The sequence below is a fragment of the Sabethes cyaneus genome, chromosome 2, assembly GCF_943734655.1.
Source record: "Sabethes cyaneus chromosome 2, idSabCyanKW18_F2, whole genome shotgun sequence".
NCBI classification, from domain to species: Eukaryota; Metazoa; Arthropoda; class Insecta; order Diptera; family Culicidae; genus Sabethes; species Sabethes cyaneus.
Window position 1 is genome coordinate 163,530,943 of NC_071354.1, and position 22,901 is coordinate 163,553,843.

Sequence of the window (22,901 nt, forward strand, 5' to 3'; positions counted from 1 at the left end):
AGCAGGGATACCAGATTCCAGATTTGCAGATTTGTCTGCGAATTGCAGATTTTTGGAACGGTCTTGCAGATCATTATAAATTTGCAGATATTTGCAGTTTTTCTGACTTTTATTGATTTGGTGCAGATTTTTGTTCGAAGCTCTTTCAACTTTCAGACTTCCTAAAAAAGTGTGCAGATTTTCGCAGATTATTTTTAAACCAGAAAATTCGAGTAGCCAGAAAACTGCTCGATTTTTTCGGTTTTCGAGCAGTTGCAGACATTTTTTTAGAAAATATGGCATCTCTGAAAGAGAGAGGCAAATCGCAAATGACAGACAGTTATTTATGTGAGATGTGAGATGTGACTGATTTACCTGCGCCGGTTACCTATAGTTATATTATTATATTATCGTGATTATCGTCTATAAAATGAACGAAAGTAAAATCAAAGTGCAAACATTTAATGATTTGCGGCATTCTGAAGAACAATTGAAACTTATTCCACTTAAGAAAATTGCGCGTGTTTCACTTAATAGTTTGCGTCGCCAGGACAGTGACTTCGAAGTATACGAGTTTTTATTTACAAAAGTGCTTTACTGTTTTAACCCGAACGAATTCGAAACGGAAATTTCCCAACTGCTGCTTCCTGAGCTAAAACAACATTTGAAAAAGGTAATGGCTTAAGTTCATATTGACAAAATGCCTCAATTCATGTTTTCTTATTTTGAACAGATTTCAATTGAGATAAAGGATAGCGCCCTATCGACTTTCTTGGTCGACAACTTCAAATCATTAATATCATTTGCTGATGTACTACTTAAATTTGCTGGATACGTAATTGAGGTATCAGAAACATGCCGGCTGCACCGGACAGTAACTATCTTTCTAGAATTTCTTGTGAACAGCTACGATGTCATCGGAGAGAACATACAGCTTCGAGCCAATCAGGACGACCTCGTAAAACAACTGTTTACCTTGTGCCAAAAAATTCAATATCTAATCGTCAAATTGCTGGCACCTGTTGACGAAGCTGGCGTTTATTTTCAACATCTAGACACAATCGAAGAATTCAATTGCTTCCAAGAAGGTATGTACGTACTATTTGGTGGTAACGGGTCTATTGTAAAGATTTATATATTTTTCATAGCAATTGTAAGCTTCTGTAAAATAGGCTCATTGACCATCAGCATTGATACCAGACTTTCTATGGCAATTTGGAAAGCTTTAGTAAAACTTATCTCAATGCACGACAAAAAATTGACAGCAAAAGATTCCACCTGGTTGCATGAGCGAGTTCTTCAAATAAATAACGACATACAGAAATTGCTGCAGTCATCAATGGCAAGTCGAGAGGACTCAAAAGCTGCACTCGTTCGAATCAAATTTAGTGGGTTTCTATTGAAAGTTTTGCTTAAATTAGTTCTCACAATTAAAAATGACTTCGTTTCGTACGACTGCCTGTTGAACACAATGGTTTCTATTGAAAAAGATTTGTCGGTGAAAGAAATTGATGAGAGTTTAGCCACAGAAATTTGGCAACATGTAATGGTAGGTTATATGACGCTGGTAAAAAACACATTTAGGTGTCCGGGTTTTGCTAAGGTAATTTTTTTTTGTTATTTCTAAAACCATATTTTAATAATAAGTTTACTTGTAGGCACTTACTTCTGCGCAATACCACTTTTGTGATGAAGTTAAAGCGCATGTTGGTATTATAATCTACGTAATTTCTCAAATTATTGCCGACTGCCGGAACGTGTCAACTACTGAATTGTATGTAATTGAAAACAATTTATTAATGACCTGTGTTCGCATATTAGCGAATGGACATATATTGTTCAATAACCAAAATGACTTATACCGTCAAATGGTAGTACATCTATCTGGATTTGTGATTATATGTACTAAACTGCAATCGGTGCAAGCGCAAAAAATAGTTGAGGAAACTTTGGCGCGAATGATTCTTCAAGGCCCCTACTGGGTAGGCATCATAGGACTGGATATTTGGAGTGTATACCTTCGTTATCGCCCTGTGACGTTACTTTTACAGTACTTCATGTTTTGGAAAGAAGTCAGAAATGAATTTTCATTATTCAATTCCCAACCTCAAGCAGTGTTCGTTAGCAGGTTACTTCAAAATATGTACGTATTCCTCCCGCCTAACATGCAGCAGCGAGTATGGACGGAATTTCCTGTAACCGAAAGAACTAACTACAAATTGTGGATCACAATAGGGTTGAAACACGGTGAAAGTAAACAAGTTTTAGCTGCTGAGCAATTGTTAGTGAAAAATCTCGAAGATTGCAGGTTACATAATTCTTCACAGATAACGTTGGAAAAAGTTGGTGATTTTTTGTGCATAGCCCGGTTGCTCTGTGAAACATGTCACAAAAATATATCAGAAGTTGTTGTTTCTAAAATCAAAGATCTATGGGAAGCTATCACTGATAACGAGATGAAAATTATGATAAACAGTTCTATTATTGCAGAGCTTATTGCTTTATCCAACTTATCGATTTACCGCGAGAGTGTTGTTAGGTCCGATATGTGGAATTTTGAATCTTTGAGTCTGTCTGCGCAGTTTAACGCACTACAAACAAATGAATTGCTTTCGGAAAATCTATTGAGACAACTATCAGATAATAGTAATGTCTTAATTAGAGTAATTTCAATGTATTTAAAAACAAAAAGGAAGCAATCCGTTTTGAACAATACGGCCGAAATAGTTTGTTCTAACTGGTTAAAGCAACGATTGCTGTATCAAAACAAGTACAAGGTTGTTTTACATGGCTGCACGTCGGAAGCTCTAAGTAATATTGAGGACTTATTGATAACGGATGACAATATATGGTGCTCGACACCAATGGAAAATCCTGGCTCAAAACGACGGAAAATCGCCAACGATATTGAAGCTTTAAGTCCTATTAGCAAGGATAATTGTGTAGTCACCTCTACAATCTACGAGCTAAATCGAAATGTTGAAATTTTACGACAAATGAAAAAAGAAAAAGCTTTAAATGAACATCAATTATCTGAGATATGTAGGATAGGATCTATTTTAAGTACATTTACTGATATGGTTGATTAAGAATTTCATTAGAGTAATATTGATTAAGAATGTTATTAAAGTATAAGCACAGAAGAATCGATGTCACGCGTCATACACTTTTCTCGAAATCTTTACCAGCAATTTTTAAATTGCGCTTGCGATATCACTAAGAGCATATTATTCATTTATCATTTATAATTTACATGCTGAGTGCTCAAGATTGCTCGGAATACAAAATTTACCTTAGTTTATGTGCTCTATGATGGTGGGAGAGCTAAACTGCCCATGGATGCATAGTCGACGTAACGACCAGCACCATGATTGTTGAGAAAACGCATTTTTATCGTGAAAAACGTTTAAAGCCATATAATCTTTGCTATAAACTTTTTCAATCGAATAATCTGTCAATTTAGTAGAGTTTATTAATCAAAACAGGACTGATAGGGTTTTACGATTCATTCCTCATTTATTGTGTTTAAAAAATGCGAACGCCAGTTTATGCGAATAAACAGACTGTTTTTTTGAACGATTATTCACATAACTTGGCGTAAAGCTACAAAAACAAATAGGTTACTATGCTGATTGATTATGCGGGTAATTACGTCAATCATTAACATTACGTGAAACCAATAGCAGAGTAGCTCAATTTTCCTAAATTTCTCGAATATTTTCGAACAAACTTAGGTTGTTTGAGTATTGGGCATGTGAACAACATAGTTAAGAGTGCGTAGGACCGAAAAAGTACATTTTGTGATTTTGGTTTTTACGTCAACTATGCATCCATGGGCAGTAAAATGAATGGTCAATGCCATTTTGAAAAATAACATGATGAGCCGGATTACAACAAGGTTATGTTGTCTGATGACATATTGCCGAAAAAATCTCTTCTGATTCAAATTTTAGGGCGAATGGATAGAATATTTGGTATGATAGTGGCAATGTATAATAGGCGAAGACTGCAGGTACTACTTGGAGAGATTCCCATTGTACACGTGGCGAAAGTTGGGTGACTACGGTGGACCGGCCACGTTGCAAGGATACCGGACGACTGTGCAGTGAAATTCGTTGTCTTCCAAGAGCCCCATCGGCACCAGGAATAGAGGGACCAAACGTGCTGGGTGGCTCGACCTGGTTGAAGCCGGCTTGCATGTGTCGAGACGCGCAACGAATTGGCGACGAGTAGCCCAGGAGATCCTTTGAGACGAGTAGCCCAAGACCGAGTACAGTAGAGAGAAATTCTTGATACAGTAAGAGCCACATCGGCTGTTAGAAGAAAGAAGATGCGAAGACTACAGAACTCTAGATCTAGACTGGGTATTCTGTTAAATTTTTATACGGACAGAATTAGGACGCCCTCTACGGATGAGGGTGGCAAATGCTAGTTTGTATACCTGCTATCATTCACTATCACACTGACCTCATTGGATGATAAATATCATACATCAACATTAAGGTATCCCGGGGCAAGTGGAAATACGGGGTAAGTGGGAACGGAGCTCATAACTCTCCTCAACCTCATTTTCTCCAACCGAACCTCTCTAGAAATGAAAGTTACAACTCAAACGCATGTATTAAAATTATAGATTATTTATAACAGGCATTCCAAACATCAAAATTGGACTTTCAATTTGAGCGTTATTTTCAATTTGCGTTGTAAGTTTGACGCACCTTTTTATAAATGATATTTTGGCCACAGGCTTTACGTAAAAGTACATGTTTTTCTGACAATAGGTAAACAATGAGTGTATTAACAAATTACACCCGAAAACTAGTTGTTTAATTTGACAAACGGCATTAAAAAAATGGGTCGAAATAAAGTCGGCACTTCAAAGCACCCGGGGCAAGAGGGACCTATTAAAAATAAAGTGTTTCAGCACAAAACTTCCTGTCTTAATACATTTTTTAGATGAACTATCGAACATTTTCAGTTCAATTACATAATATTTATACCAGTAAAAATTTAAAATATAACCGAAAAAGACTAAACCAAGGGGCCCCAAAAAAGAAGTCCACATGCACAGCTTGTGAGGGAACAAACAGTTTGGTCACACCTAAACGATGTTAATTGAATTTGGAAAGTCAAATTTGATATAATTAAGCAAATCTGCAACTGGAATTGTGGTTATTAAAACGTAACTATCTCTTATGAGTAGCTCTACCGAATTGGGCATAGTAGAACAAACAGATCATAATCATATTTTCGAGCTATTAAACAATGATTAATCTTAATTAAGTCTCGCAAGAATTGGATACAACGACATATTCAACTACATTTCATTACAATAATGCTTTACAGCGTAATTGCTCACGATCTGTGTTTTGACGTAGGACTACGTCTTTGTTTACTATCTGGGACTGGGTAGCACCTTGTGACGAAAAACGAAAACGAAAATAGAAGTGTAACGTTGGAATGAAAGATTTCAAATGCTAATAACTACTAAACTACTGAACGAAACTGAACAATTCATATGTCGTTGGAAAGATAAAATGTCCAGCAATTTTATGGAGGGGGCGAGAGGGCAATTTTATGGACGACGTAAGAGGGGGGTCCCATACAAATGAAACACAAATTTCTTCAAAAGTCGAGAACTAATCAAGCAAATGGAATAGAATTTGGCATGTGGGGGTTTTAGAAGGTAGGATTTTTTCGATGGTATACTGAGACCCCTTCTCCTTCTAAGAGGGGGGCTTCCATACAAATGAAATACAAAGTTCTTCGTAACTCTAGAACTAATCAAGCAAATGGCACCAAATTTGGCATGTGGGGGCTTTTGGGGTCCGGATTTGTTTCTATGATGAATTGAGAGACCTTCCCTCTTTAGGAGGGGGGGCTTCCATACAAATAATATACAAATTTCCTCATAATTCGAGAACTAATCAATCAAAAGGAGCCAAAATTGGCATGTGGGGATTTTTGGAGGAGAGAATTTTTTCTATGGTGTGCTGAGACTTCTTCCCCTTCTAAAAGGGGGGTTTCCATACAAGTGAAACACAAACTTCTTCATAACTCTAGAACTAATCAAGCAAATGGAACCAAATTTGGCATATGGTGGTTTATGGAGGCATGAATTTATTTTATGATCGGAGGATAAGGACTCTCATACAAATAAAACAGAAAGCTTTTTCATGGTACTTACAACAAGCATGCGTTTTCTGCAAAATTGTGCGAGATACTATGATTTTTGTTTCAGAGTATAAACACGGTACGGTAAACACAATATTGCCTTTTAAAGGCAAAACACCCAAAAAAATACCAAATACAACCAATGAGATTGAAAATCCGCAGGTGAGGAGAATGCGAAAATATCATTGTCATCCAACCCATCGGCAGGCAACCATGTTTTCGCCGCCTACATCTCTTGTGTGCGAAAATGAGATAGCATGTCAGCACTGCGTTTCACTCAACTGCCAGCAGTCTGATTTGGGCCCGCTGTCAAATTTTGAGCCCCGGACATGCTTTCGCTGACGTTTACTGCAGCTCGATATAGAGATGTCAATGGGGTGTTGTCATCGCAAACACATTTTCAAGGGCTTCCCGACAGTAGTCATTACAATGAAAAATATAATTCCTTGTACGATTACTCCCGGGTAAACGCGACTACGACCCGACGCGACTTCGCTCTCATTCGTTTAATACGCAGCCCTTTTTCACCGGAAGCAAGGCTGCGTATTTAAACTAATGTGAGCGAAGTCTCGTCGCTTCGCACACTCAAAATATTCTGCACATAACTAATAGTAAATTTCTATATGAAAATCCATCCATGTTTGGCACATAAAGTTCACTTACACATTGGAAAAATCTATGTGTGGGACACATATAGAAATTATATGAAAATGACCATGACCTTGCGTATGACCTTCTTCAAGGTGCGTTGTGATCATTGCTGTTGGAGACCCCTTGCCGTAAAGCGCAAAACCCGCGAAACACACGAAAGAGCAGGGATACCAGATTCCAGATTTGCAGATTTGTCTGCGAATTGCAGATTTTTGGAACGGTCTTGCAGATCATTATAAATTTGCAGATATTTGCAGTTTTTCTGACTTTTATTGATTTGGTGCAGATTTTTGTTCGAAGCTCTTTCAACTTTCAGACTTCCTAAAAAAGTGTGCAGATTTTCGCAGATTATTTTTAAACCAGAAAATTCGAGTAGCCAGAAAACTGCTCGATTTTTTCGGTTTTCGAGCAGTTGCAGACATTTTTTTAGAAAATATGGCATCTCTGAAAGAGAGAGGCAAATCGCAAATGACAGACAGTTATTTATGTGAGATGTGAGATGTGACTGATTTACCTGCGCCGGTTACCTATAGTTATATTATTATATTATCGTGATTATCGTCTATAAAATGAACGAAAGTAAAATCAAAGTGCAAACATTTAATGATTTGCGGCATTCTGAAGAACAATTGAAACTTATTCCACTTAAGAAAATTGCGCGTGTTTCACTTAATAGTTTGCGTCGCCAGGACAGTGACTTCGAAGTATACGAGTTTTTATTTACAAAAGTGCTTTACTGTTTTAACCCGAACGAATTCGAAACGGAAATTTCCCAACTGCTGCTTCCTGAGCTAAAACAACATTTGAAAAAGGTAATGGCTTAAGTTCATATTGACAAAATGCCTCAATTCATGTTTTCTTATTTTGAACAGATTTCAATTGAGATAAAGGATAGCGCCCTATCGACTTTCTTGGTCGACAACTTCAAATCATTAATATCATTTGCTGATGTACTACTTAAATTTGCTGGATACGTAATTGAGGTATCAGAAACATGCCGGCTGCACCGGACAGTAACTATCTTTCTAGAATTTCTTGTGAACAGCTACGATGTCATCGGAGAGAACATACAGCTTCGAGCCAATCAGGACGACCTCGTAAAACAACTGTTTACCTTGTGCCAAAAAATTCAATATCTAATCGTCAAATTGCTGGCACCTGTTGACGAAGCTGGCGTTTATTTTCAACATCTAGACACAATCGAAGAATTCAATTGCTTCCAAGAAGGTATGTACGTACTATTTGGTGGTAACGGGTCTATTGTAAAGATTTATATATTTTTCATAGCAATTGTAAGCTTCTGTAAAATAGGCTCATTGACCATCAGCATTGATACCAGACTTTCTATGGCAATTTGGAAAGCTTTAGTAAAACTTATCTCAATGCACGACAAAAAATTGACAGCAAAAGATTCCACCTGGTTGCATGAGCGAGTTCTTCAAATAAATAACGACATACAGAAATTGCTGCAGTCATCAATGGCAAGTCGAGAGGACTCAAAAGCTGCACTCGTTCGAATCAAATTTAGTGGGTTTCTATTGAAAGTTTTGCTTAAATTAGTTCTCACAATTAAAAATGACTTCGTTTCGTACGACTGCCTGTTGAACACAATGGTTTCTATTGAAAAAGATTTGTCGGTGAAAGAAATTGATGAGAGTTTAGCCACAGAAATTTGGCAACATGTAATGGTAGGTTATATGACGCTGGTAAAAAACACATTTAGGTGTCCGGGTTTTGCTAAGGTAATTTTTTTTTGTTATTTCTAAAACCATATTTTAATAATAAGTTTACTTGTAGGCACTTACTTCTGCGCAATACCACTTTTGTGATGAAGTTAAAGCGCATGTTGGTATTATAATCTACGTAATTTCTCAAATTATTGCCGACTGCCGGAACGTGTCAACTACTGAATTGTATGTAATTGAAAACAATTTATTAATGACCTGTGTTCGCATATTAGCGAATGGACATATATTGTTCAATAACCAAAATGACTTATACCGTCAAATGGTAGTACATCTATCTGGATTTGTGATTATATGTACTAAACTGCAATCGGTGCAAGCGCAAAAAATAGTTGAGGAAACTTTGGCGCGAATGATTCTTCAAGGCCCCTACTGGGTAGGCATCATAGGACTGGATATTTGGAGTGTATACCTTCGTTATCGCCCTGTGACGTTACTTTTACAGTACTTCATGTTTTGGAAAGAAGTCAGAAATGAATTTTCATTATTCAATTCCCAACCTCAAGCAGTGTTCGTTAGCAGGTTACTTCAAAATATGTACGTATTCCTCCCGCCTAACATGCAGCAGCGAGTATGGACGGAATTTCCTGTAACCGAAAGAACTAACTACAAATTGTGGATCACAATAGGGTTGAAACACGGTGAAAGTAAACAAGTTTTAGCTGCTGAGCAATTGTTAGTGAAAAATCTCGAAGATTGCAGGTTACATAATTCTTCACAGATAACGTTGGAAAAAGTTGGTGATTTTTTGTGCATAGCCCGGTTGCTCTGTGAAACATGTCACAAAAATATATCAGAAGTTGTTGTTTCTAAAATCAAAGATCTATGGGAAGCTATCACTGATAACGAGATGAAAATTATGATAAACAGTTCTATTATTGCAGAGCTTATTGCTTTATCCAACTTATCGATTTACCGCGAGAGTGTTGTTAGGTCCGATATGTGGAATTTTGAATCTTTGAGTCTGTCTGCGCAGTTTAACGCACTACAAACAAATGAATTGCTTTCGGAAAATCTATTGAGACAACTATCAGATAATAGTAATGTCTTAATTAGAGTAATTTCAATGTATTTAAAAACAAAAAGGAAGCAATCCGTTTTGAACAATACGGCCGAAATAGTTTGTTCTAACTGGTTAAAGCAACGATTGCTGTATCAAAACAAGTACAAGGTTGTTTTACATGGCTGCACGTCGGAAGCTCTAAGTAATATTGAGGACTTATTGATAACGGATGACAATATATGGTGCTCGACACCAATGGAAAATCCTGGCTCAAAACGACGGAAAATCGCCAACGATATTGAAGCTTTAAGTCCTATTAGCAAGGATAATTGTGTAGTCACCTCTACAATCTACGAGCTAAATCGAAATGTTGAAATTTTACGACAAATGAAAAAAGAAAAAGCTTTAAATGAACATCAATTATCTGAGATATGTAGGATAGGATCTATTTTAAGTACATTTACTGATATGGTTGATTAAGAATTTCATTAGAGTAATATTGATTAAGAATGTTATTAAAGTATAAGCACAGAAGAATCGATGTCACGCGTCATACACTTTTCTCGAAATCTTTACCAGCAATTTTTAAATTGCGCTTGCGATATCACTAAGAGCATATTATTCATTTATCATTTATAATTTACATGCTGAGTGCTCAAGATTGCTCGGAATACAAAATTTACCTTAGTTTATGTGCTCTATGATGGTGGGAGAGCTAAACTGCCCATGGATGCATAGTCGACGTAACGACCAGCACCATGATTGTTGAGAAAACGCATTTTTATCGTGAAAAACGTTTAAAGCCATATAATCTTTGCTATAAACTTTTTCAATCGAATAATCTGTCAATTTAGTAGAGTTTATTAATCAAAACAGGACTGATAGGGTTTTACGATTCATTCCTCATTTATTGTGTTTAAAAAATGCGAACGCCAGTTTATGCGAATAAACAGACTGTTTTTTTGAACGATTATTCACATAACTTGGCGTAAAGCTACAAAAACAAATAGGTTACTATGCTGATTGATTATGCGGGTAATTACGTCAATCATTAACATTACGTGAAACCAATAGCAGAGTAGCTCAATTTTCCTAAATTTCTCGAATATTTTCGAACAAACTTAGGTTGTTTGAGTATTGGGCATGTGAACAACATAGTTAAGAGTGCGTAGGACCGAAAAAGTACATTTTGTGATTTTGGTTTTTACGTCAACTATGCATCCATGGGCAGTAAAATGAATGGTCAATGCCATTTTGAAAAATAACATGATGAGCCGGATTACAACAAGGTTATGTTGTCTGATGACATATTGCCGAAAAAATCTCTTCTGATTCAAATTTTAGGGCGAATGGATAGAATATTTGGTATGATAGTGGCAATGTATAATAGGCGAAGACTGCAGGTACTACTTGGAGAGATTCCCATTGTACACGTGGCGAAAGTTGGGTGACTACAGTGGACCGGCCACGTTGCAAGGATACCGGACGACTGTGCAGTGAAATTCGTTGTCTTCCAAGAGCCCCATCGGCACCAGGAATAGAGGGACCAAACGTGCTGGGTGGCTCGACCTGGTTGAAGCCGGCTTGCATGTGTCGAGACGCGCAACGAATTGGCGACGAGTAGCCCAGGAGATCCTTTGAGACGAGTAGCCCAAGACCGAGTACAGTAGAGAGAAATTCTTGATACAGTAAGAGCCACATCGGCTGTTAGAAGAAAGAAGATGCAAAGACTACAGAACTCTAGATCTAGACTGGGTATTCTGTTAAATTTTTATACGGACAGAATTAGGACGCCCTCTACGGATGAGGGTGGCAAATGCTAGTTTGTATACCTGCTATCATTCACTATCACACTGACCTCATTGGATGATAAATATCATACATCAACATTAAGGTATCCCGGGGCAAGTGGAAATACGGGGTAAGTGGGAACGGAGCTCATAACTCTCCTCAACCTCATTTTCTCCAACCGAACCTCTCTAGGAATGAAAGTTACAACTCAAACGCATGTATTAAAATTATAGATTATTTATAACAGGCATTCCAAACATCAAAATTGGACTTTCAATTTGAGCGTTATTTTCAATTTGCGTTGTAAGTTTGACGCACCTTTTTATAAATGATATTTTGGCCACAGGCTTTACGTAAAAGTACATGTTTTTCTGACAATAGGTAAACAATGAGTGTATTAACAAATTACACCCGAAAACTAGTTGTTTAATTTGACAAACGGCATTAAAAAAATGGGTCGAAATAAAGTCGGCACTTCAAAGCACCCGGGGCAAGAGGGACCTATTAAAAATAAAGTGTTTCAGCACAAAACTTCCTGTCTTAATACATTTTTTAGATGAACTATCGAACATTTTCAGTTCAATTACATAATATTTATACCAGTAAAAATTTAAAATATAACCGAAAAAGACTAAACCAAGGGGCCCCAAAAAAGAAGTCCACATGCACAGCTTGTGAGGGAACAAACAGTTTGGTCACACCTAAACGATGTTAATTGAATTTGGAAAGTCAAATTTGATATAATTAAGCAAATCTGCAACTGGAATTGTGGTTATTAAAACGTAACTATCTCTTATGAGTAGCTCTACCGAATTGGGCATAGTAGAACAAACAGATCATAATCATATTTTCGAGCTATTAAACAATGATTAATCTTAATTAAGTCTCGCAAGAATTGGATACAACGACATATTCAACTACATTTCATTACAATAATGCTTTACAGCGTAATTGCTCACGATCTGTGTTTTGACGTAGGACTACGTCTTTGTTTACTATCTGGGACTGGGTAGCACCTTGTGACGAAAAACGAAAACGAAAATAGAAGTGTAACGATTTCAAATGCTAATAACTACTAAACTACTGAACGAAACTGAACAATTCATATGTCGTTGGAAAGATAAAATGTCCAGCAATTTTATGGAGGGGGCGAGAGGGCAATTTTATGGACGACGTAAGAGGGGGGTCCCATACAAATGAAACACAAATTTCTTCAAAAGTCGAGAACTAATCAAGCAAATGGAATAGAATTTGGCATGTGGGGGTTTTAGAAGGTAGGATTTTTTCGATGGTATACTGAGACCCCTTCTCCTTCTAAGAGGGGGGCTTCCATACAAATGAAATACAAAGTTCTTCGTAACTCTAGAACTAATCAAGCAAATGGCACCAAATTTGGCATGTGGGGGCTTTTGGGGTCCGGATTTGTTTCTATGATGAATTGAGAGACCTTCCCTCTTTAGGAGGGGGGGCTTCCATACAAATAATATACAAATTTCCTCATAATTCGAGAACTAATCAATCAAAAGGAGCCAAAATTGGCATGTGGGGATTTTTGGAGGAGAGAATTTTTTCTATGGTGTGCTGAGACTTCTTCCCCTTCTAAAAGGGGGGTTTCCATACAAGTGAAACACAAACTTCTTCATAACTCTAGAACTAATCAAGCAAATGGAACCAAATTTGGCATATGGTGGTTTATGGAGGCATGAATTTATTTTATGATCGGAGGATAAGGACTCTCATACAAATAAAACAGAAAGTTTTGCGTATGTGCCAAATTTTCTGCTATGTAACAAGCAGTAAGCTGTGAAAGTAAACTAGTAAAACCTTCTCGGAGCAAAAGACAGTGAATCGACGCCGTTAACGTCGATGTGCCTGTTGCAATTCATGTCAAAAGAGAATGACATTCGAATGGCATGTCATATTTGCGATGAACGTGCTTTGGCTTTAATGTTATTTGTAACTAATGACCCTTTTAAAGGTCACAAGCGACTAAAAGTAAGATTATTAAAACATGTCAAGCAACGTGTAATCATATTTAATACAATAATCTGTGGACTGGTCATTTCTAAAAAATATTAACATTCATTACTATGTCAATCTTTATGATGCACACAAGTGACAAACGTATCTTTTATGTCTCAATGGTTGCAGGCGTTGTACTTATGAACCCCAGCCCACATATTTTCAAAGCCACCATTGCATTCAATGAAGAATTGAATCTGAATATTTCGCTCTTCTCTTTCAAACATTCACTTAAACAATGGCACTCACAGATTCTTATGAGCATACATATGCCAGAAATGCAGTTTACATTAGTCTTTGATCTAATGATCTGACATAGTCCTACGTCACCCTTTCGTACAACGCCTCAGGGCTGTATACCTTGTAGTTTTATATAAATTATAAAGTTGCCCGTTGTGATCTGATTTTGTTACGCTATTTTTGAATGAACCCTTCGTACAAATATTGTTTTTGATTGCTTCTTGCAATGCTTTAACATTACTGTATATTAACTTACACAATTTACTATTATTTTATGCTTTTTAATCAAATTTGAATATCGCCATAATTTTGAAAATTCTCCTCCAGATTCATTTCATGTAAATTGATAGGCCTTATTCGTAATTAATCCTTCGAAGTGATACCATTGAAGAGTTTCTGTGCTAAAAGACTTTTTAAATAATCATAGGTATATAAAACACAGTGGAATAAACCCAAACTTTGCATTTTTTAGGTCCCACTTGCCCCGGTGTACCTTATATATTTATTTATTTATTTGTTTATCCAGCTTTTTACGAGCCATAATGGCGGACGTGTTCGTAATATTTGGACAGCATTTTTGACATTTGGCTAATACGTCGCACGTTTTCTTTCCGCGCGTTCACGTTAAAACTAAAGGAATGTACGGAAAGAAAACGTGCGATGTATTAGGGAAATGTCATAAATGTTGTTAAAATATTACGAACACGTCCGCCATTATGGATCGTAAAAAGCTGGATTCCCGAACATCATCGGACTACTTGGTCTACATGATAAATTCACTTTACATTAAATTACGCAAACGACACTTAAAAACTTCACAACTAATCGAAAAATCAAACAGATGATACACATTGTTAAAACAAACACACATTGCACGAATAGGTTCGTTTTGTCCATATATCGTCCGATGATAGGGCAGGCGTAGAAAATCTGTTCGCAAATCGCAAAAATCTTGATGTAGCAGTGATGCTAAATTTCGCCAAGATGTTCGGAGCATCAATTTCACCACAAAGCAACTTTGCAATAAACATTGCTCGCAAGTCTCTTTTCCTTTTCGCCAAAGTTTCCAAGTCCAGAAGCTTGCAACGGTCTTCGTATGGGGGAAGTTCGAGTGGATTGACCCCGAGTCACCCCATCGACATCTCTATATCGAGCTGCAGTAAACGTCAGCGACAGCATGTCCGGGGCTCAAAATTTGACAGCGGGCCCAAATCAGACTGCTGGCAGTTGAGTGAAACGCAGTGCTGAATTGCTATCTCATTTTCGCACACACGAGATGTTGGCGGTGAGAACATGGTTGTCTGCCATGGGCTTGCCCCGAGTGGATAAACGCCTTAAGGCATACCGTATAAATTTTCGTTGTATGGCCTCAATTCTAGTGGACCAGATTGCGGTGTAGGGGCTCCAAACTACTGCAGCTGTTTCAAGTATCGAGCGCACTAACGCATAGTATAGTGCTCTTAGGCAATAAGGGTCTCGAAACTCTTTGGCAACTCGCATGATGAAGCCAAGGTTTCGATACGCTTTACTGATTTACGTGGCTATATTGCACCTGAAATGTTAGCTTGGCACCAAAAAAAATCCCAGATCCTTCACAAGATACTCCCGCTGAATTGGTTGACTATTTATCAGGTAACGATGCTCAATTGGAGATTTCCGTCTGGTGAACACTTTGCGACACTGATGTTAAGCCTGTTGTTGTTGACGCACCAACTTGAAAAAATATTTATGAGCTTTTGCAGGTCTTCGCAATCAGCAGCTGAACGGATAACCTTAAATAGCTTAAGATCATCAGCATACACAATTTTACACCCTGAAGGAAATGCTGAACAAACATCGTTAAAGTACAATGAGAAAAGGAGCGGTCCAAGGTTGCTTCCTTGAGGGACGCCAGATGTGCTTTGAAAGCTCTGAGACTCAGTATGGCCAAGCTTTACTGAAAGATGACGGTCTGACAGGAAAGAGTTGAGCCAGTGAACAAACGGCTCGGATGCACCTAAGCACTGCACTTTAGCGAGAAGTATCCAGCTTTTTACGCGCTATAATGGCGGACGCTATAAATTGTGCTCGTAATATGTGAACACTCTTTTTGACAACTCTGCATACATCAAAACTGGGCACTCTTCTCCTGTACGGCAGTGTTGCTCTTTCTTTCGTTTACGCAAAAGAAGGAGGGCAATAGTTTTGTTTACATTTCGCACAGTTTTGCTTCCTTCTTTGACGTAAACGAAAGAAAGAGCACGTTAGTGTTGCAAGAGAAGAGTGCCAGATTCAGGGGCTTGCGATGGGTGCCATGTTTTTGTTGCCAACATCATAGCACATCTCGACAAGGTTGGCGGCAAATTTACCTCTCAGACGGGCGCTTCGTTAAGTCGACTGTCAAACACCGTTCGTTAAGATATAGGGATAGCACCCCGCTGGCCAGATTTGATGTATATGCAGAGTTGTCAAAAAGATTGTTCGCATATTACGAACACACTTTATAGCGGCCATCATTATAGCGCGTAAAAAGCTGGATAGAATGTCGAATGTCGGTATACACTGTGTCAATTTGAGCACCATGTTCCATGTACTGGAGACAGAAAGAACAGAACTTGACAAGATTAGTGTTGATCGAACGGCCAGGGTAAAATCCATGCTGGCCTGTACTGATATAATGCGCGACACTACGCTGTAAATGATTACCGATAAGGATCTCAAATACTTCCCTTGTAATTTGAAACGTCGCTTTTGTTTCCTTTCTTAAACACCGGAAAGATATACGATTTTCTCCATGCTGGCTGAGAAATTTCTGCTGAACTAGTGATCGGTTGAAAATTAGTTGTAATGGTTTCGATAAAGCGGCAGCGCATTCCTTTAACACAGTAGAAAGTATCCCGTCAGGACCTGGCGATGCTGATGATTTTAGCTTCTTCAAAAGCAAAGCCGTGGGCTTAAACCGTCATTAGACATTACCCTTCTTTATCGACAGACTTCGCAGCCGGCTGTTAGAGTACAGGAAAATTTCGGGGCCAGTGTAATAATCCTACTGACTCTATCTAGCAAGCTTCTTCATGGCTGACATCACCTCGTTCACAGTAAAACTGGTAGGGCTTATATCACAAATGTTTTCAGGAACGAACTTCAAGGATTCCGAAGGCAGCTTCGGAACCAGACTAAAGAAATGACATTGGAGCTACTTGTCAAGGGACTATGAGGACCTAAATCTCTGATTTAGGTCTGATTTAATGATGATCGGAGGCCGCATGTGACTGACCTCCGATGTCTTTTCTTTAGTCAGTTTCTTTAGGTGGATAGAGCTATAACTCAAATTTGAGTTCCCTCACCGAAGCATCGATTTGGGTAAAATGAACGCAAATTTGGGTACCTTTGGTTTTCCGTGTATGTGTTTGGTAATGTTATTGTTATTTTATTGATCATGAACGCGCGAAATTGCTAAATTAGTAATAATTTATTTTAATAGTATTTACATCGGCAAACAGTTTTGAAACATGATAGAAATAGAAGATGTAATTCCATCGACGCCAACTTGCGAAGAATCTAAACAAATCAATGCTATCGACAAGGAAACCGTACATAAAATTTGCTCTGGCCAAGTGGTGCTAAATCTTGCCATCGCAGTCAAGGAACTTGTTGAAAATGCTTTGGACGCTGGAGCATCGCTTGTAGAAATCAAACTGAAGGAACATGGATCAGAGTTAATAGAAGTTTCTGATAATGGCAGTGGAGTGGAAGAGCGAAATTTCGGTGCGATGACGGCCAAGTATCATACCTCAAAACTAAAGGAATTTTCAGATCTTGCATGCATTGAAACATTCGGTTTTCGTGGGGAGGCTCTGAGTTCACTGTGTGCTTTGTCAGACATGGTAATCGTTACTAGACATGAGCTTGCTCCTCATGCAAGCAAACTGCAGCTGGACAATCGTGGTATCATTATTCAGAAAACTCCGTGTGCCAGATCTACAGGTACAACGGTTTCTTTATCGAATTTGTTCGCAACGCTACCGGTGCGACGAAAAGAGTTCCAAAAGAACATCAAGAAAGAATTCATTAAGATGTGTCACATTCTGCAGGCGTATTGTTTGGTATCAGTTGGAGTTAGAATAATCTGCACGAATCAAAACAAGAAAGGAGTTAAATCAGTTGTAATGAGCACTCAAGGTAACGGCCAGTCAGTTTTGGACAACATTTCAACAGTTTTCGGAACAAAACAAATGGCAGAATTGATTCAATTGAAACCCGCTATTAATAGCAGTGGTAAGATTATGGATTTGAATGCTAGTGATTTTGATGATAGCTTATCGCTTACTCAAGAGGAGGTCGATAGTCTAAATCTTTCTCGGTACACTATTGAAGGGTACGTCTCTAGTTGTGCTCATGGTTCTGGACGTTCTTCGAAAGACCGCCAGTTTTTCTACATCAATTCTAGGCCATGCGAACCAACACAAATTATGAAACTAGTAAATGAAACCTACCACAAATATAATCCCAATCAAAATCCATTTGTTTATTTGAATTTAAAAATGGATCGCTCAGATGTTGACGTGAACCTTACTCCGGATAAACGACAACTTTTGATTAATAATGAGAAAATATTATTACTTGCACTGAAAAAATCAATTCTTAAAACCTACGGTTGTATTCCCTCAACTTATAAAATCCAAAATCTTGACGTTAGCGAGACTAGTCGGCTGCTGAATATTTCCATCAAGTCGGACAAGGCTGATAATACAGAGGAAGAAAATGAAGAAAGTTTGATGGAGCTCTCTTCACAAAAACTGTCGGACACTTTCCATCAATGGAAGGTAACAGTTAAATCGAACAACATTTCTTCTCCCAAAAAATTAGGAAACAAACGAAAAAGGGAAGCAATCGGTACATCACAGATCAAGATTCTAGACCTATTGAAAAGTACTCCCGGCTCTGTTGTTAATAATGTTGTTGGTTTGAAGCATGACCAGGAACAAGAAGAAAATGATGAGTTTGAAAATATCGCGAAAATGGCAAAAAACTCTATCACGGTTGATGACGTGGATCGAGATTCTGAAGGTGGAACAGATCGGATGCAAACTATTTTACCCGACAAGCCAGCATCGCTAAAAGTTATGAAACATGTCACTTCGGATGGTAAGTTATTTTTTGTATTGACTAAGCTTTTTAAAAACCTATGATTTGAATAAAGCTGTATGCAAAAAACATGTTTCAGGTTCGTCACATACTGAGGAAATAGTAAAGCATGTCAAATCAGAAAATAAAACTCTAGACGAGGAAAGACCGATAAAATTAAAAACAACTGCAATAGAAAAAGCAGAAGAGCATGCAGGTTTGATCAAGAAGGAACAGATTGCTCCCAAAGTAAAAATTGAAACTTTTGATCCCGATCCAATAGATACAGACGACTTAATACGAACTAACAGCGATAGAATCATTAATGTGGATATGAACTCTTTAACAGAACTTCTAGACGGTGAGCGAGAGTTGGAACTACAACAGGCAAACAGAGAGCAATCATGTTTGACTCGCTTAAAGTTCAAGAGCAAAATTAATCCATCAAGCAATCGTGCCGCTGAAGACGAATTGCAGACAGAAATTTCAAAATCGGAGTTTACACGAATGGAGATCATTGGGCAGTTCAATTTGGGATTTATTGTAGTTCGTTTAGATCAAGACATGTTTATCATAGATCAACATGCCTCGGACGAAAAATTTAATTTCGAAGATCTCCAAAGAAATACGGTACTGCAAAATCAGAAGTTGGTTGTTCCTCAGCAGCTAGAATTAACCGCTGTTAACGAAATGATCCTGATGGATAATTTGGAAATATTTGAAATGAATGGGTTCAAGTTCGAAATAGATGGCGGAGCAGAACCCACAAAAAAGGTAAAACTGATGGCAAAACCGTACAGTAAAAACTGGGAATTCGGCAAAGAGGACATCGACGAATTGATATTTATGCTGCAGGATGCACCCAATTCCGTGTGTCGTCCCTCACGCGTCAGAGCCATGTTTGCATCACGTGCCTGTCGGAAATCAGTAATGATTGGAAAGGCCTTGTCGTTGACGGAAATGCGTCGGTTGGTGAATCATATGGGCGAGATTGAGCAACCGTGGGTAAGTTTTTTGTTTAATTATTATAATTTTTATGACATAATAGGTTAAGTAATTTTATTCTTCAATTTCCTAAATGTACGAAATGTACATGTTCCATAATAGTGACTGCAAAAGCGCTTCTCAATTTATATTTATATTAATCTTATTTAGAAAGTTAAAAGCTTGTATGTCTGCCAGTGAATAACACTGAATATTCTCTTCCAGAATTGTCCCCATGGACGACCTACAATGCGACATCTAGTCAATCTATCAATGATCGCACAAACCGAAAATTTATCTCTAGAAACGGAATGAATAAATAAGTACAACATTTTTATTTTATTTTTGAACGTTTATTTGTCCTTTTTTATACACTTATCGTTCGGAAAATGTTAAAACCACTGTGAGCCGTGGATAGCAGAACGCCCTTAAGTTGTGGGTGCCAGTGAAGTTCCTTTATCTCCGTTTGCCCTTGATGAATGAATAGCAGTTGTGGAGGAAGATCTTTGAGACTGGGATCATTGCGTTCCTCCTCGTCATCTCGCTCGACTGAAAGATCCCAAAGCGCAATTTGGTCATCGTCACCACCGGAAGCTAAAATCGTAGATTCCTTCGGGTGCCACTCGACGGTTGTGACATGGTTGGTGTGATGCTTAAATGTCGCTACAACTGATTTAGATTGAAATTGACGTAGATCCCAGATATGTAAATAACCGTCATCTCCACCTAAAAAAACATAAAATAAAATAGTAACAATCAAACTGCAGCACATGTGCACGTTCTTACCACTGGCGAGCAATGGTTCGTTTTTATTCCAGCTGATGACATTCACGTCACTCTCGTGAGCATTTGCCGCTGTAAGCATGCAAGCTTTTGATGGCGCTGCGCGGCAATCCCAAATTCGGATAGACTTATCAACAGAGCAGGTTGCAAGCACATTTGGTTCATTTGGACTCCATTGAATATCTTCAACCGATTCCGTGTGGCCAATCAATGGCCGTTGGTCAACTGTCCACGAACCCTTGTCGTTGGGCCGCCAAATATGAATATCCCTTCGACAATCACCGGTTGCAAGCATACCACGACTAGTGGTACACCAGTCGATTGCAAATCCTTCCTTTTGATGTCCAGAAAATGTGAAGTCAGGTTTAACTCCATCTCCGACTTTGTCATTTTCATATGTTTTGCACGAATGTTCGTCTTCGACCGCTTGTAACTGATCGTTTATATTATAGATATTAACCCGACCCATTTCGCTCCACGTTGCTACATAACGATTATTGTTGAAAGTAGTCGATCGAATCCGATTGACACATCCGGTGTGTTTTATCAGAGCGCAGCTCATTTGGGGTCGTCTATCTCCCACATCTTCGTCGTCATTATATTCTTCATCTGAATCAGATTCGTCGTCCTCCTGCTTTTTGGAAGTGCGATGCAGGTTCGACATTTTCATGACAATCACGTTGTTTACATGAGTTCTAGCCGCTTGCGTTCCCGCTACCAAAAATGCTGTTAATGGGAATTCTTCGCGATCATCTCCCAATGGATCAGATATAATATCAAAACTTAAACAAGGTGCGCCGGTATGGGCTTGATGTAACATGACATAGGCCGATTCATCACATACCAATTCCTCGTCGTTATTCAGTTTACGACCAGGCAGGTAAACTCGGGTATTCGAAACATTGTTAGTTGCCATGTCTTCATCGTCGTCATCGCTCTCTCCAGCCAAAATGGCATCCTCTATGTTTTGATCCTCGGCAATTTCCATTCCATCTTCTTTAGATGCCATTTTTATCAATAACTAAACAGTTTTTCGAGGATTTTCGTAGCACACCGTTAACTAATTTATAACCAGCAATAAACCTGAAAGAAATCACACACGTTTTGCCCACTTGACGTTTACAAGGTTTAAAAGCTTTAGCTTTCAATAAAGTTTAAAATTAAAAGCTTCCGAAATACGTAGCCGAGATGCCAGTTTTCTTAAACAATTTAAGCTGATTCTATACACTCTCATAGTAATTTAGTGAAATTAGGTAATTTTGTACTATATCACACACTCAAAATAAATTTCACGTCGAAATCATAGGAAAAGTTATGTGAATATTTTCCATCCACACACTTAAACGATTCGGTCAAATTTACCGAAATCTAAACAGCTGAACGTTCGATAAAATTTTTTATAGCACCAAACATTACTAATGATCTGTAAACGTCGATTGGCACCATCGAAATTTTTACCGAACGTTCAGCTGTTTAGATTTCGGTAAAATTTTACCGAATTCGGTGCTTTTTGTTAAGTGTGCATCTTTTCCTGTAATATTTACGTGATTTTCAGGTAGTTCGCATGCATACTAATGCATTAACGTGAAAATCAGATAGATTATTTTTTCCAATAACATTAAGGCAGGCTCAATTTAGGGAATAGCTGACCTCATTGATTGCAATTGCGGTACATTCATTTCACAGTTTATGGCACACTGTGGCCCACCTTTTTGACATTTAAATTTTGAAATGTTAGAAATTGGCAGCCCTGCCAATGTTTGTTAATGTCAAAACGATCAATCTTCGATGTAATCTTCATACCGTAAGCTGGTAAGAGAGACAGGACAAATCCCAAATCCTTCAGACCTATCAGTCTATCTTCGTTTCTATTGAAGACAAAGTTCTGAAAGATTATGTCGATTCAACATACATGTAATCATATCCATTATCTGAATATAAGTTTGCATGTCAATCTGGTAGTTCAACAGTAACAGCACTTCATACGCTTGTAGCACTGACGAACTGACATGACACATAGAAGAAAATCCTTTAAAAACCATCGTCCTACACATTTTGCTTGCACACTAGCATCCTTTGTTATGCATGTCGCGGAGTAGCTTGCATTTGCACGGTTTTATGCTGTAAGGTTTTTACATTTGTATGGTTTTGTACTGAAATCTCGAAGCAACACTCGCGCGCCGCGGTGTGGTCATGTTGCGAAACATGCTTTTTTGAAAAATGAGTGGTTTTTGATTGGACGATGGAATTTACGCGAGTGTCTCGTCTGTTTGTCTGTGCTTGTAGGTAAAATTGAGAAAGCTCTTTCAGTAAAGGAAATTACACTTTGTTCTTTCCTGGATATTGAAGGAGTTTTCGACAATACTTCCATCTATGAAAGATTCTATGAAACGAATAAAATATAATATGTACATAATCGACCG

At 38.1% G+C, this 22,901-nt stretch overlaps 4 protein-coding genes across 4 annotated transcripts; 3 read left to right on the forward strand and 1 right to left on the reverse strand.

Moving 5' to 3' along the window:
* The first annotated feature begins 409 nt into the window (after positions 1-409).
* Positions 410-3,068, forward strand: LOC128736282 (uncharacterized). The gene is made up of 4 exons (XM_053830756.1): positions 410-652; positions 713-1,067; positions 1,128-1,582; positions 1,638-3,068. Exons 1-4 carry the CDS (start codon positions 410-412, stop codon positions 3,066-3,068), a joined length of 2,484 nt encoding a protein of 827 aa, XP_053686731.1.
* Positions 3,069-7,373: 4,305 nt separating this feature from the next.
* Positions 7,374-10,032, forward strand: LOC128736283 (uncharacterized). Its single transcript, XM_053830757.1, has 4 exons — positions 7,374-7,616; positions 7,677-8,031; positions 8,092-8,546; positions 8,602-10,032. The coding sequence occupies exons 1-4, from the start codon at positions 7,374-7,376 to the stop codon at positions 10,030-10,032; spliced, it is 2,484 nt and encodes an 827-aa protein (XP_053686732.1).
* A 7,048-nt stretch (positions 10,033-17,080) lies between these two features.
* LOC128733646 (mismatch repair endonuclease PMS2) lies at positions 17,081-20,415 on the forward strand. The gene is made up of 3 exons (XM_053827383.1): positions 17,081-18,732; positions 18,812-19,716; positions 19,921-20,415. The coding sequence occupies exons 1-3, from the start codon at positions 17,097-17,099 to the stop codon at positions 20,008-20,010; spliced, it is 2,631 nt and encodes an 876-aa protein (XP_053683358.1). The 5' UTR covers positions 17,081-17,096; the 3' UTR covers positions 20,011-20,415.
* On the reverse strand, positions 20,039-21,570 carry LOC128733647 (glutamate-rich WD repeat-containing protein 1). The gene is made up of 2 exons (XM_053827384.1): positions 20,482-21,570; positions 20,039-20,421 (listed from the first exon to the last, which is right to left on the reverse strand). Exons 1-2 carry the CDS (start codon positions 21,485-21,487, stop codon positions 20,063-20,065), a joined length of 1,365 nt encoding a protein of 454 aa, XP_053683359.1. The 5' UTR covers positions 21,488-21,570; the 3' UTR covers positions 20,039-20,062.
* Positions 21,571-22,901: the final 1,331 nt, after the last annotated feature.